At 40.6% G+C, this 20,994-nt stretch overlaps 1 protein-coding gene across 2 annotated transcripts in view; it reads right to left on the reverse strand.

The window, feature by feature from the left end:
• LOC100996179 (cyclin-Y-like protein 2) overlaps positions 1-20,994 on the reverse strand; it is a 67,142-nt gene that overhangs the window by 44,029 nt on the left and 2,119 nt on the right. The window contains exons 2-3 of one of the 2 annotated variants that reach the window (XR_010113174.1): positions 19,828-20,021; positions 17,862-18,048 (exon numbers count right to left, since the gene is read on the reverse strand). Coding sequence is in view for 1 of the 2 variants with exons in the window: in XM_003828190.5 (XP_003828238.3) it covers positions 1,957-2,179 (223 nt within the window). In the remaining variant the exon portion in view is untranslated. Of the gene's footprint in view, positions 1-1,956; positions 2,509-17,861; positions 18,049-19,827; positions 20,022-20,994 lie in introns of those variants that run through there. The other variant, XM_003828190.5, reaches the window with a different exon arrangement.

Consider the following 20,994-nt stretch of genomic DNA (forward strand, 5'->3'; position numbering starts at 1 on the left):
AAAATGTAGGGAGAACACATATAGGCCTTTATTTGTATTGCAAAGAGCCAAATGAGACATACATAAACTGTGCTGTAATCCTAAAGAATGACAATAAAGAGCCTTTTTTGGGCTCTCATCCAACACTACCCATCTATTAACTGGTGTGTAAAATCACTCAGAGGCTTTCCTTACACCACCAAGTGGAGTATGTTTACACAAGTACTTACATGCTTTGTGTATAAAAGTATAATGAATTAATTCACATATTTGTTTAAATTCTTTAATATCTTGAAAAGCGAGTACAGTACTCCAAGTTACAAAGTCACACATCATGAGTCTTAATTATTCTACCTCTGAAAAAAATAAAAGCCCAACCAAAGTTGTTTTTTTTTTTGTTTTTTTTCTTTTGTTTTTTTTTCACTTTAAGTTCTGGGATACATGTGCAGAACATGCAGGTTTGTTACATAAGTACACATGTCCCATGGTGGTTTGCTGCAACTATTAACCCATAATCGAGGTTTTAAGCCTCACATGCATGAGGCATTTGTCCTAATGCTCTCCCTCCCTTTGCCCCCCACCCCCGATGGGCCCCAGTGTGTGATGTTCCTTTCCTTGTGTCCATGTGTTCTCATTGTTCTTTTTGCTTAGGATTGCCTTGGCTACACGAAGCCCAATCAAAGTTTAAATAGAAGAGCTATAAGACATTTCCTCTACAGTAATAAATCTCTGGCATTTAAATGAAACCAAAGAGCCAGTGGATTTAATATCTTTATGATACAATGTTTTCTATTTGGAAAAATTTAGTTTTTATTCAAGAACCATATTGTTACTCAGAATTCTTTTTACTTAGATTCACCTCTTCGCAAAATTTTAGAGGCAAACCAACTAAGAGTTTTCTCTTTTCTACCCCCTCCCATCCCCCGCCTCTCCCAGCAGTGTAGAGACTGAAAAACTCTTACGTTTCTTATCTTTGAACAAGATGTTATTGTCAGGAGGGGGAAGGACAAAGGGGAAGCCATGGCAACAAACACTCTTACACAGGCAAGGTCTGACATTTTAACCTTCAATCTTTATATTACACATTCAAAGTCTACGTTTACGTTTTATGTCTTTTGAAAGTTTTGACCACGAATCATCCCCACCTCTCTTTTAGAACGAGGAGGTAAATAATGTCTGTTAAGTTGCCAGAATAAATCTGCAGACACATTTTGTGTTAAAGTAAGAATTTTAAAGTAATCAGAGCCTCATAGGTACACTCCTTTGGGGGAACCCCCCCACACCCATTTTTCTGGAGCCCTGGCCATGACATTTCACACCTTTCCCAATTATTTTAAGCACCCTCCATTTTCTTTCCTTCTGTGTTCAACTTAGGTAGAAGAAACTAAGCAGCTTCTATCAAGGTGACTTAAAGCAACCCATATAGTCTCTCCTATGGCAACCTGCATTCTGATTTTAAATAAGAAATCCCCAAATATTTCAGTATGAATTGTCCTGAGATTTGGCTACTTTAACAAAGGAAACAATTAGGCACTTACCTGGTTCCTTCACTTAGGTACCACCTGGATAGGTATAAAGAGAATGAGATGGGTACTGGAAAGTTGGGATATTTGAGTTTTTATTGAGAAAAGGGAGAGAATATTCCAAAGAAGCCTCAACAAAGTCCCACAGGATACTAAATAGAGCTACAGACAAGAACAGCCATAAATAAATGGTCCCATGCCAGAAGGGGAGAATGAGATGAGGGAGCAAGAACTGGGAGTTTTGGAGGGAAGGAAAAAATAAACTAACTGGAGTCTGTGGGGAAAGACTAAGGGGTGGGAACGCAAGGCAAGCCAGGTTTTGTTCCTGGACAGGCCTAGGATAGCTGGCTACAGGCAGAAAGGAGCCTGAGGTGGGGGATGCCTCCCAGAGGACCCTGGGGACAGCAGCAGCCAGAAGTGTGCTGAGGGCAGAAGGCACCTGTCACCTCCTTACCTTCAGGCATCTCCCGTTCACAGATGTGGTGCATGTGGAGGCCCTCACCAGCTTCAAAAGTCACCTCACCAGGCTCTACAGCAGCAGCCACAGGCACTCCTGCTATCAGGTCCCCAGCTGCTGCCTCATAGATCTCAGACTCACAGTGACACACCGACCCCTGGTGCTGGTGCAACCCAGGGCTGGCCCTGGGGCACACACAACAGGTCAGTATGTTTCCCATGGGGTGCCTCTACTCCTGTCACCATCTGTGCCTTTGCTCACAGCTTGGGCCACACACTCCCACTGCCCTAGGCTGAGGCTATGCTGCACTTGCAGAGATGGTCTTGCCTGCTGCTCGCCTGCCCACTTCACAGCCCAGGCATGGCCCCAGCTGGGGCTGCGGGCCAAGGCCCGTGCCCTGCTGACTCCCCTGAGTTGACTTGTCTGGGAGGGTGAAGACCAGCCGGCTTATTTAATAGGTTGTGAACCCAACAAGCGCTGAGACACACAACAACTGCCTGAAGAGAGAACAGATGGAGCTCCTCCTCCTTCTGCAGTCACCTACAGACTGAAGCCCACTGGCCCAGGTGGGAGCCCAGGCTTGTGGCTCACAATGCCCCGCCCCACACTTCACAGTGCCCTCCCTGACAGCTCACAATGCCCCACCCTGGCTGCCACCCCTCCCCCACAGCTCAAAATGTCCCTGCCTGGGCTGCCCCACCCTGTGACTTATGCTGCTGCTGCTCTCCTGGCCCCTCATGCAGTGCCAGTGGGACTAAGATTTTCACTCATCACCAGCTTCCTGAGCTTTTTAGTCCTAAGAAAAGCATAAGGTGTTTCCTTACTTGAAGCCATCTTCCTCTATGAGTTCTATACAAACCCTCAGTTAGTAGAGTGGGTCCCATTAGCAACCAAGTTGAACAACTTTTATTTGCTGACTTAATGTAGACACACCTGAATTGTTGACTGCTTTTGTAACTAAATATTCCTCTCCTGTCTTCCAATGAGTGGTAGTTTTTGTCTGCAACTTGACCATAGCGGTCCCTGGGGCCCTAGCTCTACTCTCAATAAAGAATTATGGCTGTGTGTCTTGAATCACACCTTAGGACCCATCCTGCCTCCACCTCCTTCTCCATAAAATAGAAACCTAACTTGTCCCTCCAAGTTCTGAAATGCTGAAACTTACCAACTGCCTTTTCTACCCTGTTTCTTCCTTCCTTGGCAAGGACTTTCAGATTTTCTCTCTTTTACTAAAAAGCATTAAGCATGATTTTGTCATACAAAATAGAGAGCTGTAAAGTGGGGTACCACAGTCCTAATTCAATAAAGATGAATATTCAATATCTGGCAATCAGTATGTGCCTGACAGTGTTCTAACTATGCTATGCTCATTTAAACCTCAGAACAATCTCATTTTACAGGTTTTACAGAAGACATTGAAATGGAGAGGTAAGTTATCTCCCCAAGGTCACACGACTGCTCAGGCTGGGGCCATGATTTGATCCCAGGTAGTATGAATTCTCCAATTACTCAAGTGTGATTATCAGAAAGTGTATTGGTCCATTTTCACCCTGCTATAAAGAAATACCTAAGGTTGAGTAATTTATAAAGGAAAGAGGCTTCATTGACTCTTGTTCTACATGGCTGGGGAGGCCTCAGGAAACTTACGATCACAGTGGAAAAGGAAGCAGGCACTTCTTACATGGTGGCAGGCCAGAGAGCGTGAGCGTGTGAAGGAGCAACTGTCAAACACGTATAAAATCATCAGATCTCGTGAGAACTCACTCACTATTATGAGAACAGCATGGGGAAAACTGTCCCCATGATCCAGTCATCTCCCACTGGGTCCCTCCCTCAACACGTGGGGATTATGGGATTACAATTCAAGATGAGATTTGGGTGGGGACATGCCCAAACCATATCAGAAAGCAAAGGTAGAAGTCAAGCTTGGAGGGAAAGTGACATAGTAGATTAGTACATTTTTAAAAGAAAAACATTTTTTTGATGTGGATTTTAAAATGCCTCCCCTTCATTCAACATTGATTAAGTCCCTTCTACATGCCAGGCACTGTATGTGTGAAACAGTCCTTTCACATCTTTTCTTTTTTTTTTAGACGAAGTCTTGCTCTGTCACCCAGGCTGGAGTGCAGTGGCGCGATCTAGGCTCACTGCAAGCTCCGCCTCCCAGGTTCACGCCATACTCCTTTCTCAGCCTCCTGAGTAGCTGGGACTACAGGTGCCTGCCACCACACTGGGCTATTTTTTCTATTTTTAGTAGAGACGCGATTTCACCGTGTTAGCCAGGATGGTCTCGATCTCCTAACCTTGTGATCCGCCTGCTTCAGCCTCCCAAAGTGCTGGGATTACAGGCATGAGCCACCGCGCCAGACCAAAACAGTCCTAACTCTTAATGCTCATAGGCAGATACAAAAACAAAGGCTTAAGGAGTTCAGTTGTCTGAGACCACACTGCTGGACAGGGTATAAACCTGGGATACAGACTCACCTCTATTTGACCCCAGATTTGATGCTGGGATGGTTTTAATTTTATTCTGAAAATTTGAGTCACTGAACCATACAAAGGTGAAGAGTCTCTGTCAGATGTGTGTATAGTGGTCTGTATAATAAGAAAGGACTGAAGGAAGTAACAAGACCAATTAAGAGACTTTATCTAAAAGAAGAATAATGATAAAGGCAGTGGCAGTGACAAAAGTCGAGGAAAAATTTTCCGTTCATTTCAGAGATGGAATAGGAAGTGTGTGGTCAAGAGATGTGAAAGAAGAGGGGAAGTAGAGGGAAAACAGAGCTGCTCAGGCTCTGCTGGGGAAGACTGGGTATGTAGCAGTGCCTTCCTCCTGGCAGAGAATGTAGGAAGTGAAATAGGTAAGGAGGAAAAGATAGTTTTTTATTCTCAGTGTCACATAAAATGGAATTCTATGGTCAAAAGTTGAATATAAATCTCTGTAGGCTAAGTTCATTTGTGACATCCCAACATATGTTTTCAAAAATAACACACATACTAAATCAAACCATTAAGAGTAACTGGGGAAATTTTCTAAAATTTGCATGCTAATAATATCACCATTTTTCATTTATTACTTTCATGGAGCAATTCTGAATCTATGGTTATAGCAAATGAGGCACCTTGTATAAAATAAAGCTACTACATGAAACAAAACATTTAAAATTCTATTGTCCTCAGAGAACAGAGAATGCAACTGAAGCCATGGGCATGGAAGTGATTACCTTGAGAAGTTGTGTACAGTAAGAAGAATTGGGAGGAAAAAAAAACCTGGAGAATGGGGTGATTTCCACGGCATTAAGTGAAGCTTGCCAAAGTGAGCACTGGGAGTCAAGAGACCTGCATATAAATCAGGAATGGCTGCCTCTGTAAGTCATTAGAAAGGAGATGATGTCTGCTTTTCATTTCTATAACAGCAGCACCTAACACAGTGCCTGGTCAATAGGTACTCAACATGTATTATCTCAATGCGCAGAGTCAAATGTTGCCAGGAGGGCAGGAAAGCTACAAATTGGCTATGATAACTTAGTGATTGGGCTTGTGTGTGTGTGAGTGAGCTGGATGTCAGGTAATGGGTAAAGTATTGAACTGGAGGTGAGAAAACAATGACACAAACTGAGGGCTTCTCTTTCCAAGTATGTGGCTGAGAAGAGAGATGTAGGTAGTAGTTAAAGGGTAAATATGGTAAAGAAAGTCTTTTATTCCAAGATTCAACAAAAAGGATGAGTATACTTCTATGTTAAAGGGAAAGAGTCAACAGAGAAAATACATTTTTGAGTTTAGAAGAGAAGGAAGAACAAATGCAGAAGGGCCCCCAAAAGGCACAAGTGCATGCAATCTGGATCAGGGCAGATTAGCTTTGGATTTCTACAAAAGCAAGATGGGAGAAAGGACCATGTCATTCCAGAGATATTTCTGGTAGAGGAAAGGTTTAGGAAGAGATCTTTTGATGACCTCTATTTTAATAGACTTTTCAAAAAACTACTGTGGGAAAAAGGATACTATGTATAGAAAAGTCTACAATTCTTGATACATCTAACAACAACAACAACAAAAAAGCTTGATACACTAAACAAAACCCAAATAATGTCTTCCCTAAAAGTGGATAACTGGAAAAGCAATTTGAGCATAAACCAAGGAGTTCAATTACCAATAAGTATATCAAAAAAGTGAAACATGGGTTTAATTTTTCCCACAAAGAGTTAAAAGAAGTAACAACAACTTTCGGGGAAGAGGAAAAAAGAAGAAGAAAATTATATGCAATTCCAAAATGTGTGAATATTTACAAACTCTAACATAAGTTCACTACAAAAAGGACTAGAAGAATCATCATCATAGGAAGCAATGGGTAATTTCAAAAATCAGGGAAGAAGGGATGATTCATATGTAATTTAATTTTCTTGAAAATATTTAAGTTCGAGGACAAAAATAGGTGATACGTTGAAATGTGGGAAACCACAGTGGCAAAAAAAAGAATTCAAGAAAGTTCAGTTTCAGTAACCAATATCTAGTAAAACCCTCAGGACCTAGTGGCTACAATCTGCGTTAATAGCATCTGAAGACCTAGAAATATCATTAGATACCATTTTGGATAATTTTTGTTGACTTGAAATGATGTCTATTTAAAGTTACAAAATAGTGCCTGCACTTAACAACAGACACACTCAAAAACAGGTATCCATGACTTTACTTTTACTTTTTATTTTTTTGAGACAATCTCACTCTGTCCCCTAGGCTGGAGTGCAGTGGCACAATCTTGGCTCACTGTAACCTCTGCCTCCTGGGTTCAAGCGATTCTCCTGCCCTCAGCCTCCTGAGTAGCTGGGATTACAGGCGCACATCACCATGTCCAGCTAATCTTTGTATTTTTAGTAGAGACGGGGTTTCACCATGTTGGTCAGGCTGGTCTTGAGCTCCTGACCTCGTGATCTGCCCACCTCAACCTCCCAAAGTGCTGGGATTTCAGGCGTGAGCCACTGCACCCGGCCCACAGATATCCATGACTCTAAAAAGGAAGAATTTTAAACTCTCTAAACAGGAAAATATTGGGAAGCATTGTTATGAAAATAGATTTTAAAACATTTTGGTTGAAGACAATATTGAAGTACATTAAGAAAAATCCTATCCTACCATGACATTGGCAAGTCTGAGAGAGCAAAGAGAAATAAGTTGGAGTACTGTGATTTGAATTAATCAGGAGCTTGATTCTGTGAAATGAGCTGAGACCTTGTTTCTTTATGGCTCAAAGTAAACTAATTCATCCATTCATTCAATACCTATTTAGTACCTGAGCCCTTAGCAAACATGCCGCACACTGTATGTAAGTTCTGGGGCTATTGCTTGGACCAACATAAACAAGGTTCTTATTCTTGTAAAACTTATCTTCCAGTAAGGGAGTTAACAGACCATGTTGCCTGCTTTACCTAGGATGGCTACTGATCTCCAGCTATTGGATCTTCATTCCAGACAACAGGGTAGAGGGAGTAAAGAAGAAGGAAGGTTTTTTAGAAGGTACTCATAGCACAGTGCTTACAAATTATTGGCTTAAAACTTAGTCATAAGACCACACCTAGCTGCAGGGGAGGTTCAAAAGACATAATCATATAGCTAGGGTAATGAATACAGAAGAAACAATTGGATATGGAAAGGAAACTAGCATGCCATTCCACAATCTCTAAAGAAAGATTAGGGAAGTTTTGGCTTAAAGCAAGAATAATCACAATAAAATTTTACAATCCTTTGCAAGCATATATGAAAACATACAAAAAAGTTTGTAATGATCTTTTCTTAAGCTGAGAAGACAGAAAAAATGAGAAAAATTAAATTATTAAGTGAAACTTCGGTTTAGAGGTAAGAAACATTTGATGACAGTCAAGAGATCAGGGTTGTACAGTATATTATGTGAATGTTGTGACTCACTGGTTTCATCTTGGATATCATAACTTGACATTTTGTAAAAGTCGTTTTTCATGAGAATTTTTCCAGGTGCCCTATAAAGTCCTGTCCCATCAGAAGTGAATAATAATCTTCCATATTCATGAGATATCTTAATGGCATCTTCTACAGTCTTCCATTGTTTAGTTTAGGTAAACCTGGGAATCACTTTTGGGTATTGTCTTATCCAACTTCTGTTACCCATCCGCAGCATAAGTCATGAAGGTCTTGGATATTTTGTGCTCTAGCAATTAATTCATCATGAATCCTGGAGTTATTTTCTATTCCAATCATTTGTCCTACTTTGCTTCCCTTAAGCATAATGAATTTACCACCATTAACTTCTAAACCATATGGAATTTGTACATGTGATTTGACTTTGTGAGCAAAAATTCTATGGATGTCTTGAAATTTGTGCCTAGTATAAAACTTATTTTCAGTAGAGATTATATTTCTGCACTCAGGCAGCTATGTAACTTTCACTGTTATTGCTGGTCGGGCTTTCCAGACATGATGATAACCTCCTAGGTTCTCTGGAAGAGGGACATATTCTTCAGGATGACATTATAATATTTTGTTAGGTAAAATCTTTTATCTATCTAAATTGATAGTTCCTAATGTCTTGAGTAACAAGACTAGTACTTTTTATTTTTGTTAGCTCTGTGAGTTAATGTGACCAATGCCTGAGGTTGAGTAATCAGGCCAGTATCAGACTGGTCTTTGCCAGAACTTTTTGCCTAATACGTTTCTCTATTGTTTTCTACAGGTCACAGGATGTTAACACGGGTTCTAGAATGCAATTTTTAAAAATGTTTTGTGAATGACTAGCAACATGGTAATTTAATTTTCAAATATAATTTACAAGTGAAATGTGTAGGACTCCAACAAGGCACAATGACCTAGATCCTGAGTATGATTCCATCGGAAGAAGCAAATACTGAGTTGAACAAGCTCACTCATGTCTGCTTACACCAGTCACTTTTGAATGCTCAATGGCAGGCAGGGGGAATGACCTGTGTTTGGCAGATGTCCACTCAGTATGACCCTGGATTGGACATATAGTTACCTTGGGTCAGGCCAGCCATGTGTTGTTGGACTATTCCTTGGAGATACACTCTTAGTGACTGTCAAAGTTCCTGAGTCATTAGGTGCCTGCAGACTATGCCCACTGATATTTGCATTAGATGCAGGCTGCCTAGCTGTGCTGACACTGAGTGAAGCTGTGAGGTTTCACAATGACATGGCAGCCAATTACATATGCTCAGATGTACCATGTATCAAGAGTTATTCACATAATCAATTAGGCAATATCATTCTACACACAGGCAGTAATAAAGGGAGTAAAAAACCACAACAATGACTCGGGAGACCAATGTACCTCCAGAAGAGTCCAGTGGGTCCAGAAGCCCTTTAGATACTGGTCAGAGGTTCCTTTTGGGCAGAGATCACAGCAGCAGCCACCAGGTATGGAGAAGTCCTTAGAGTTCTCATGGACAAAGCTTCTGAAGGCATCTTGGACAAGACCTTATCTTTGCTGGCTTCATGATCCTATGCAGATGGGTCCATTCTCATTTTCTCAGCCAACTTTCACTTCCTATCAGTTCATTTCAGGTCTCTCATGATCCCAGGCAGCAGTAGTTGTTATCGTCTCAGTCCAATCATATATGTTTATCTCTTTGGGGATGAGGGGACAACTTCATTGTGGACTTAATTCTACTGGAGATGAGTGACCCCATTTTAAGACATCGGGATCACAAATTATTATCACATGTCATCAGGGCAGACAATAGCTACAACCTGGAGCTGAAAGCAGATAACTCCATTTATTCTAGAAACATTCTGTCTTGATTATGGTGCCAGTTACTGTGAGGGACTTCCTTTTCTCCACCTATTTTTTACAAGGTTTGAGTCTGAACTGCTAATATTCTACTGATTTATGGATGAAGGGACTGACTGCACCATTCCAGCCTGTCACAGCACTTGCACCAATACTTCCACTTTAAGAGTTTTCCACCTTGTCCAGAACTACAGTCCATTAATCCCCTCATTTTCTCTCTTAAGAGAATAAACAACACATCTCATGTACACACCCACACCCCTCTTCTCCCAAATACCAAATACACAAAAATCCAATCTCTCTCCTACCTAAGCAATTTTAGATAGTCACTTTCTCTTAATTACTTTAAGCTCCCTGACTCAATGCTTGTCTTTTCTCTGGCAAAATCTCATCCCTGGATGAGCACCACTTTGTGTTGGCTCAATGACACCACTCAGCTGAACCAGAAAAATATCAAAAAGTGGTCAGAGGTGTCATCATAAATTCAAATTACTTACATAACAAATTGGCCCTAAATATTTCCAAAAATCAATAAAAGTTTTGTTTCTCCAATGACATCATTTCTTCAGAAACCCAACATGTATAACCAATCTTTTCTATGTTCCTCTAACTTTTATTCTACTTCTTTCACCTGAATATCTTGCCATATCATTCAAGGAGAAAATATATCCCATTAGGCAAGAGCCGATCATCTTCCCATCACCTAAGAAAATAATATGCACAGGATGCAACCACCTCATCTTTCTCTGATTCATCATGTCAGAAAAAGCACCTCTCCTTTTCTCACAAGGCAAATCTGAGATAAAAGGTTAGATGGCCTGTAATTCTAGCACCTGGGGAGACCAATGCAGGCAGACTACTTCAGCCCACAATTTTGAAACAAGCCTAAGCACCTTAGGGAAACCCATCTCTAAAACAAATACAAACAAATAAGTAGCTGAGCATGGTGGTGTGGTGGCACATGCCTGTAGTCCCAGCCACTCAGGGTGGGGAGCACTGAGGTGGGAGGATCACCTGAGCCTGGAAGGTTGAGGCTGTAGTGAGCCGTGATCACACCACCACACTCCAGGTGGGGCAACAGATATTTTTAAAAGGATCTTCTCTGTTAAAAATGATCAAATAAACAGATGGCTATGAGGCTGAGGTGGCTCCAGTATGCTCAGTTCCTCCTTCAACAAACCAAAACTTGACTCAATTAAATAATAAAAGGAAACTTAAGCTTAACCAATCAAGCCACCAACTATCATCTAACCAGAGACTTTCCACCGTAATGTTCCAAATGAGGCCACTGCTGCACTTTACCCAATCAATTATTTTCTTTTTCTTCCATATTCACCATATAAAAGCCTTCCCCCACCCTCCCTAAGCCTCTCTGTTGGAGCTCTGGGATGTTTGCAGTCTCGGGCTGCTTGGTTTATACATTTCTGAATGCTCAAATATACTTCCTAATGTTTCAAAGAGCCTAATTGTATCTTTTAACAGCTCTCATGGTTATGTCATTGTTTCTGGATTTTCAAGTTCTACCTCCTTCATGGGACTGATTCTCAGTATGTGAACACGTTCTCTTCTACCATTCTAAAGACTCTCCTAATATGGGCAGTTTCTTACAAAACTATAACACACTCTTACTATGTGATCCAGCAGTTGCACTCCCTAGGTCTTTATCCAAATGACCAGAAAGCTTATGTCTACACGAAAACCTGCACACAGATGTTTATAGCAGCTATTAAAATAGCTGCCAAAAGTTAGGAGGAACCAAGATGTCCTTAAGTAGCTTAATGATAAATACAAATGTGATATATTTAGAAAATGAAATATTAATCACCTCTGAAAAGAAATGAGCTATTACTAACTGTGTATTACACACTAAATGCATATTACTAACTGAAAGAAGCCAATCTGGAAAGTTATCTACACTATGATTCCAAGTATATAACATTCAGAAAAATGCAAAACTATGGAGAATGAAAAGATTGGTGGTTTCCAATGGTTAGGAAAAGAAAGGATAAATAGAGCACAAGATTATTACAGTAATGAAAATACACTGCAGGATATCATAACAGCTATAATGATACATTCATTATACATTTCATTCTCATTATACATTTCTCCAAACCCTTAGAATGTGTGCCACCAAGAGTATTGCTCTGGGTGATGATGATGTGTCAATGTAAGTTCACTGACTATAATAAATAGTCTACTCTGGTGTAGGAGGTCATTGGTGGAGTGATCCAAGAGTGTACAGGAATCGAGGGCATATGGGAACTCTGGACTCTGCACTCCATTTTGCTGTACACTCAAATCTACTCTAAAATAATAATGTATCTTTAAAAATCTATTACTATCACATAGCCCTTTTCAAGTCTCCAACTGGTCTGAGCCAGTTCTATTAAATCTCAGAAAACACTGGTTAATAAGCTAGCTCTGACCCAACTGGCAAGAAGAGGCAGAAAAGACCCAGGCCAGGGGAGTATATTGCACATGCATGCACCAGGAAACTGGAGGAAGCTTGGAGGCTCTTTAGCCTAGTCCTGAGCCTGTTGAAACTGCAGTTACAGGCACAGGTGCCTGGGGCACCAATCTGAATTTGCCAACATCCAAGGCCACATGAACACAAATGCACAGAGTCTCCTCTGCAATTGGTAGCTAAGGATGTTAGGCCATGATTGGACTACCATGGGAGATGATCTGGGGACAATAGATTCTGTAGACTTTTGTTGTCTCTTCCCTGCCCCAAGCATTTCACTCTTTACTCTTGCCACAGGCAGCAGGGAAGCTCCCTATGTACATCATCCCCACAGCCTATAGCTTTGTCACCCTCAGTCTCATACCCTCCTATGGCACAGTCAGTCAGGACATCCAACCCTCAAACTCAAGGGTGCAAACACGGCCAAGATAATGGGGTGAGCAGAACCCTCACCTTTGATCTGCAGACAAATGCCCCCTACCTTCTGGGCCTCTACCAGCAACGGGAGGCTCTGGAAATTTCCAGACACACACCAGTGTTCTGAACTGCAGGCTGCTGCCCCATCCTATGGCAGAGTAGACATTTTCTCCACCAGATTGCCCTTTTATCCAGTTGAATGAAATGTCTTTTTAACATAGAAACAGGGCACAGAAACTAGTGTTCTTTGGCCCTGAACCCCATCACACTGTCTGTAGGTATACACCCATCCTTAGCAAATACCACAGATTTGAGGACTCAGTCCCTGGAGTGTGGTCATTGGCTCTGCTTTCAGAAAACATCAAGGTACTTTTGGCAACTCTGCAGATTTCATGAAGAAAAGCAAAAACATAAACAAAACCAAGTGATGAACACACACACACACACACACACACACACACACACACACACACACACCCCAAAGTGACAGGATGTCCCTCCAGGACATTTGCAGAGAGGGGAGCAGAAAACATCCCAGGGGCCTTTCACAGCTACTTCCTTGAGCCCATTTTCAGACAATGCTGTCTAGACCTGTCTCAGCCCAAGCACCGCCACCCTGATATGCAGGAGCTGGCTTTGCTACCTGAAATTCAACATCAAGAAATGATCTCTTGGCCAGGCGTGGTGGCTCATGCCTATAATCCCAGCACTTTGGGAGGCTGAGGCAGGTGGACTGCCTGAGGTCAGGAGTTCGAGACCAGCCTGACTGACATGGTGAAACCTTGTCTCTACTAAAAATTTAAAAAGTAGCTGGGCGTGGGGTTGTGCCCCTGTAATCCCAACTACTTGGGAGGCTGAGGCAGGAGAATCGCTTGAAACTGGGAGGCAGAGGTTGCAGTGAGCCGAGACCGGGCCATTGCTCTCTAGCCTAGGTAACAAGAGCAAAATTCCTTCTCAAAAAAAAAAAAAAAGAAAAGAAAAGAAACCATCTCTTCTACTTAACATTAACAGGAATGTCCTCAAGCAGTGTCCTCATTGGCAGGGGTGGAGTGGGGGAGTTTCTTAAAAAGTGAGGTCTCTGCCCACCACCTAGAGAACCTGGAAATTTCCATCAATGCCACAAAGTCCAAATCACTGGATAGTGCTCCAATGTATGGCAGATTAGACCATCTCTCCATTAGATCTGGGTTTCTATTCCATTAAATGAAATGGCTTTTCTATTACAGGGTCAGGATAAGGGATCAAAAGGGTCTTACAACTGAACTCTAGTGTACAGTCTGCACAGACACTAGGCTTGTGCAAATATGCCACGGCGAGGCCCCAGGACCCTTGAGCCAGCTGAATGCACTGAGTTTCAGCAAACAATGAGATACATTCAGCAAAAAAGTGGGCTTCGTGCTGAAAGAAATCAAGCCAAGAACACACACATCACTCTGACACACACACACAAAGACACACACACACATGCAAACACATATGCAGACACCCTAGTGGCCAATAGGTCCTTTCACCAGGAACCTGCAGACAGGAGAGCAGAAAGCCTCCCAGGGTTCCATCACTGCACTTTCTGGAGCCCCTTATCAGACGGCCAGCCCCAGGACAGCACTGTTTTATCCTGGTCCAGCCCAAACTGCAATCTCCCTCTGATGTGGGAGCTGGCCTCCTCACGAGAACCTCTCTGTCAGACAAATTTCTTTTTAAAATGGTGAGAGAGAACCTTCAGACAGTGTTCTGATCAGGGTGGGTGGAGAGGGGGGCTTCCTAGGAAGTCAGCCAGGGCAGGGTGGAAGCCCTCTAGGTTAGCTGTGGGCTTTTGATATAAAGGCAGATAAGACTGGACAGGTAGGGGGTTAGTGAGGGGATGGACTGGGGTGTGCTGAAGAACTCCAGTTGGGAGTGTTCTGTTGCTATAACTGAGTTCCTGAACCTAGGTAACTCATAAAGAACAGAAATTTATTCTCTCACAGTTCTGCAGGCTGGGAAGTCTGAAATCAAGAGGCCTCTGGAGAGGGCATTCCTACTACATCCTCACATGGAGGCAGGTGAAAGGGAGAGAGGATGGATGTGATGTGCTCACATGACAGAAGAGTGACAAAAAGTAAACTGATTCCTTCAAGCTCTTTTTATACTTATATAAGACGTAACTATTTTGTATGTATATAAAAAGTAACATCCCCCTCATCTACTACAGGGTAGTAGATACCACCCACATATGGGAAATGCAGAATAGATAAATAATTTATTCTCTCCTTTATCAGTTTTCCAAATAACATGTAGCTTTTTTACCTAAACACCTCCATTAGGCTGCAGCTCCCAACACTGCTGTCTTAGGGATTAGAGTTCTGACAGATACATTTTGAGGGATACATTAAGACCATAGCAATTGTAAAACCAAAGAGTATCCCAGCCAGGTCTCAATCAATGTAGTAGTTTATTTTGCCAAGGTTAAGAACATGCCCAGAAGAAATAAACACAGAATCACAGACACAGTCTGTGGTCTCTGATTTTCTCCAAAGATGATTTTGAGGGCTTCAATATTTAAAAAGGAAAAGTGACCTAGAGAGGAAATAGGAAGTGTGTGGTGATCCTCACGTTGCAAGAGAAAAGGAGCAGGTAGGGAAATAGTCAATTATGTACTGATCTTATGCTCAATAAATCAGCACTTAATTAGAAAAGATGAACGGGGTAGCTACCTGTGGAAATGTTTCAACTTTTATCTGTAACTGCTTACAAAGGCAAGGAAAGGTGGCTTCTTGCATGACTCAGCTTTCAGGTTACCTTTTTTTCTTTTGGCATAGTAAATTGGGTCCCCAGTTTTTATTGTCCTTTCATACAATGATCAATCCCTAGATCTATTATTTCACTAGGAGTTGCAAAATAGTAATATTCTAATGCTATCATTACACCTTCATTTATTAGCTGAAATACTTACATAAAAAGTAACTTCCCCTTGATCTGTTAGTTATCCAGTGACATCACCCACACAGGAAATGCAGAATAGATGAATTATTCCCTTATCAGCTTTCCAAATAATAAATTGGATCACTCGCAGCCTTTTTCTTGCTTGTAAACTTATTTATTATAATTACAAATCCATGCACTTATTGCTGTTACTATACCAATTGAAATTCCAATTGTCCTGTTTTTGGACAGTAGGAGCATCGTGTCATCTCCTAGGCCCTCTGATATACCCTAGTTATGTTTCATAGCATCCTTATTTGATGATATGTCAGATTGATCCAGAATCATCTCATACATCTTCTGTCCAGACCTAAATTCAGGTATTTCTCCAAGGAACTCTGATCTCTTTCTATAAAAAAATTGTTATTTCCAGAATACAGCCTGGATATGAGAAATGCTGCCTTACTAAGTTGGTCCTTGATTCGTGCCTTTTTCTGTGAATACATACAGGAGTGCTCCTTCCTTCTGGGTTCTCTTTTTTTTGAGAGTTAAAACATATCATGACACGAATCAAGTTAAATTATGCCTCTGAGTTTCAGTTTCCTTTTCAGACTATTTATTTTGATGATTACATGAGTTAGTACACAGAAAATGTACAGCAGGTTTTGTGATATACTTTAGGTGATCAGTAAATTCTCAGTGCAAAATGTGCAAAGGGTGAAGGGGGGAACTCCCATCAGTCCTACCTAACTGGATAGCAAGCTCCTTAAAGCCAGGATCGTAGTTCTAAACCTCTGTGTATCCACCATAACTCCTAGCACAATGCTTTGCATCAATCATGAGCTCAAGAAATTATTACTGATGACCAATAACCATCATATTAGCTGCATGAAAGTGCAATAACATATGCACTTTCAAACCAAATAACAAGAAGAAAATCTATAAATAGCAACCTGTATCAAATATTTCTGTGTATTGTTGTAGGTCTGTGAAACCACAACACACTGATATATTGAAAGACATGGACTAAATCCAGTCCTAAAGCAATTCAAAATTTCCACAATATAACTTAAATTCATTAAATTTTCAGATTTCTGAATTCATTCAAGTTCTAAAGTTATCATTCTGGGACAGTTCAATGTCTTTAAGCTTTTAATCTTCTCCATTCTAATTTCCTGCTATAAAATCAATAAAGTGTAGGTTGTAAAGAAAAAACAATCATGAATCCATGATGACTTGTCCTATCCAAATTGAGGACTATAAAGTAGTTGTTTATTACTTTGTAACTTCTATCTGTATCCCCTTTCTCCTATACCAAGAATCCTAGGTCCTCAATGACACCAGGAATGACAGAATTAAAGTATTATTTCTCCTCATCTCCTTCATCCTATAATGCCGATCTACAAATTGAAGATGAACAATGCCAACAACAAACAGTTTTAGGGTCCTTGTTTGGCAATTCATTTTTTTCCTTAGGATGTATTTCCTTTTGGTTGTACAAATTGCAATGCTTTAAAGCGTCTTGAAACAGTTATTTTTGGTACGTTTAGAACCCTCAACTAGTGTTTTAAGACATATTTATGTTTAGGTATTTTATATTCATTTTTTATTTACTGTACTTTCATTTATTAAGATTTTATTATGAATAATATTAATATTGGCTGGATATGGTGGAACGATTCATTCAGATTGGTTGGGACTTGGGTGCTCACTTCAGCAGAACATATACTAAAACTGGTTGGGACTTGGGCCATACCAGTGTTTAAGTATTTCTCTATCCTCCTGCCTTGATGGACCCTGCCCTGCCATGAAAAATTGACTAAAGTAGGTTTAATTCACTAAAATGTGATTTTAATATGCCTACTTCTCTTGAAAGACATTTGCCAAGGTTCTAAACTGAATTCTGGATAAAAACAGGTAATGAATTCTATTATCTGTTCAAGGAATGAATTCCTTGCATTCACAGAAGCAAGAATGGATGACAAAACTTTGTATCTCAAATGAAGATGAAGTGGCCAGGTGTGGTGGCTCACGCCTGTAATCCCAACACTTTGGGAGGCCAAGGTGGGCAGATCATCTGAGGTCAGGAGTTCGAGACCAGCCTGCCCAACATGGTGAAACCCCGTCTCTACTAAAAATACCCAAAAAATAGCTGGGCATGGCGGCAGCTGCCCAGCAACTCAGGAGGCTGTGGCAGGGAGAATTGCTCGAACCTGGGAGGCAGAGGTGGCAGTGAGCTGAGATTGTGCCACTACACTCCAGTCTGGGCAATAGAGCAAGACTCCGTCTCAAAAAAAAAAAAAAAAAAAAGATGAAGTATGCAGAGAAGAAAGAGTTTTCACTTACTTGCATGAAGTACTGAAGATGTGACCTCAATTTCACTTGCTGCTTGATCAGACTGAAAGGCTGAGACATTGTTGGTGCCAAGCTCACTAGCACTAGTAAATCTCTCTGGGCTCTGGGTATGCATGGAGCTGGCACTGGTGTCATCACCTCCATGATGTAGATCTTGCTTATCAAACACTGCAACCAGCTAGAAATGAAACACAAATGTGCATTTATAAATAAAGACATTTAAATTACTACCAAAAATTTATACTACTTTAACATAAGTCTACAGTGGGAAAATACCTGAGTGACCCCAGAATGTTAAGTTTTAAGAAGCAAAACCTTGGCTGGGCGTGGTGGCTCATGCCTGTAATCCCAGCACTTTGGGAGGGCAAGGTGGGTGGATGACCTGAGGTCAGAAGTTCGAGACCAGCCTGGCCAACATGGTGAAATTCTGTCTCTACTAAAAATACAAAAATTAGCCAGGTGTGGTGGCACATGCCTGTAGTCCCAGCTACTCAGGGAAGCTGAGGCAGGAGAATTGCTTGAACCCAGGAGGCAGAGGTTGCAGTGAGTGGAGATCACGCCAATGCACTCCAGTCTGGGCGACAGCATGAGACTCCATCTCAAAAAAAAAAAGAAAAGAAAAGAAAAAAAAGAAAAACCTTAAAAAGACAATGTCTCTGTTAATGTTGATGCTTTACTTCTACATTTCTGAAGTGAATATTTTATAGACAAAATTCTGTGGCTGAAAAATAATGAAACTGTTTGCTATCACAGCATGCTAAGATGAAAGTAAGTTTAAATATGTTCTAAAATATAGGCTATATTGTTAAGTGGAAAGAAAAAATGCAAAACACAGAGCAAGAATATGTGTGTGTATATATATATATATACACACACACACGTGGTATAAGCTACACTTCATATAATGAGAAGGGGATATTAAAAATTATACATGTTATCTGCTCATTTGTGCATAAGATATATAAAAAGGAACCTAATGAAATGGGAATCTAATAAAAGGAAATCTAATAATATGAGCATGCAGAAAGAGGTGGGGAAGAACATAACTAGCCTAATAACTTTGGAAAACTATTTTCATTGTTGAAAGCTAAAGACAAAAAAAAGTCCCACAAATACTATTTTCTAATTAGTAAATTCATTTCTCAACAAGCATACAGTTTCACAATTCTCAATCTACTATACACACACATAAACACACACACACACACACACACACACACCAGGAACAAACAAACAAGTGAACATATTTTGGAAAATAAAAGCCAATGTTCTCACTGTTAGAAGTTACAAAGAAGGAAAAGCTAGAATAAACTCAGTGGTGTTAGAGTGGAATCAAAGGCAACAGTAAGAACTCACAGTTTTTATAAGTAGGTAGGTAGGTACACAGTCAGATAGGTATAGACAAATGTCAATGCATGTGTGAGTACACCAACATAGAGTTCTTAGCTCTGTCAATGGAGAGATCCTAGAGTAAATGACATTCCAGTGCTAATGAGCACACCTAGTGCTCAGATCATGGTTTCTAGTACCATTCTCCAGTTAATGATGAACCAGGGCTCCCTAGAAATAGGGTTAATTTCAGGGCTGAGGTCAGGGAAGATGCATGATAAGCCTGGAACACTTTGTGATGCCAAAAATAAGGAAGAACTCAAAAATGATGAAGGCATATCAAAAGGAAACAGGTGCCAACCTGAAGGGGCTCTCAATGGCCAATGTTAAGTGTTGGGAGAAAAGCTGAGGGTTGGGAGAGAAGCTGAGGCAGGGCTTGGGACATGTCCAGGGTCCAGGATTAAAACCCCTCGTGGCCTTTGGAATGTGTCTAGACTTGCTGGCTCCTTGCTTCTAGCACTCCCTTTATCTCAAGTAGCCATATGTTTCAAAGAAAATGCTAAACCGTCACAGCTGTAGCTCATTCACTTGATACACCACTTCCTTTCAACCCCCACATCTTCACTACCTGTTTCTTTGTTTGATCATCAATAAATAGTGTGGGCTCCCAGAGCTCAGGGCCTTTGCAGCCTCCACACTAGCATTGGCTGCATGGTCCCACTTTCTCTTTTAACTTGTCTTTTCTCATTCCTTTGACTCCGCCAGACTTAGTAGCCCCCATGGCCAGGTGTTGGGTCTGATCACCCCAACAGTTGAGACAACCTGAAAACAAAATAAATAATATTAGCATTGGATCATAATCCAAAGAATACACTAAACAGCCATGAGTCCATAATAATATAAATAATTGAATAAATAAGTGGTGTAGAAGCAACAGCTGTTTCCTACTAGAACATTCCAAATAAATGCAGAAGGAATGATGGAAAGAAATCATTAGGCAACCTCCACCGTAATAACTGCTATAGGTAAAAATCTACTCATGGGTCCTAGGACTAATGGGGGAGAATACAATATCAAACAGGATATTTGTATATCTCTAAATGTCTCCCCGTAAGATACATTTCAGCTAAAAAGGGAAAAATACTTGGCAGCCACCACTGTACCAAGATTAACATCACCAGTAATGGCAACATCACTTACCATCTGATAAAATGCCCTGAGAAGTATGTAACATTACTTCTGTGACATTCCTGCCACATGAATCGTATTTATTTCATAGACTGTACCTTCATTTGGGTTTGTCTGATGTTTCCTCATGATTAGATGGAAGGTTACTTCATGACAAAACATTCCACAAACCCAAATGGAGGTGCAGTCTACAAAATATTTACAAAATAAATATAATTCTTAAAAAGTATCAAGGCCATGAATACAAAAGAAATAATGAGAAAATTATGCAAACTGGAGGAGGCTGACGAAAAATGAGAACTACATGCAATGAGGACAGAAAACGGGTACTGGAGGGAGAATTCAGATGCGCTCTGAAGATTAGTTGACTGTACTGACTCAGTATGAGTTTTTCACCTTTAATAATTGTTCTATGATTATGCTAAACATTAACATTAGGGATAGATGAAGGGTATGCAGAAATACTGTTAATATTATTTTAATTTTTCTGAAGTATATAATTATTTCAAATTGAAACGTTTTAAAATAAAAATTGATTCTATTTCTTCTTATAACTAATACAGCTCTTAAAATGTTAGTACACTTATTAAAAATCCCATTGAGAATA

This window comes from Pan paniscus, chromosome 8 (assembly GCF_029289425.2).
Source record: "Pan paniscus chromosome 8, NHGRI_mPanPan1-v2.0_pri, whole genome shotgun sequence".
Taxonomy (NCBI): domain Eukaryota; kingdom Metazoa; phylum Chordata; class Mammalia; order Primates; family Hominidae; genus Pan; species Pan paniscus.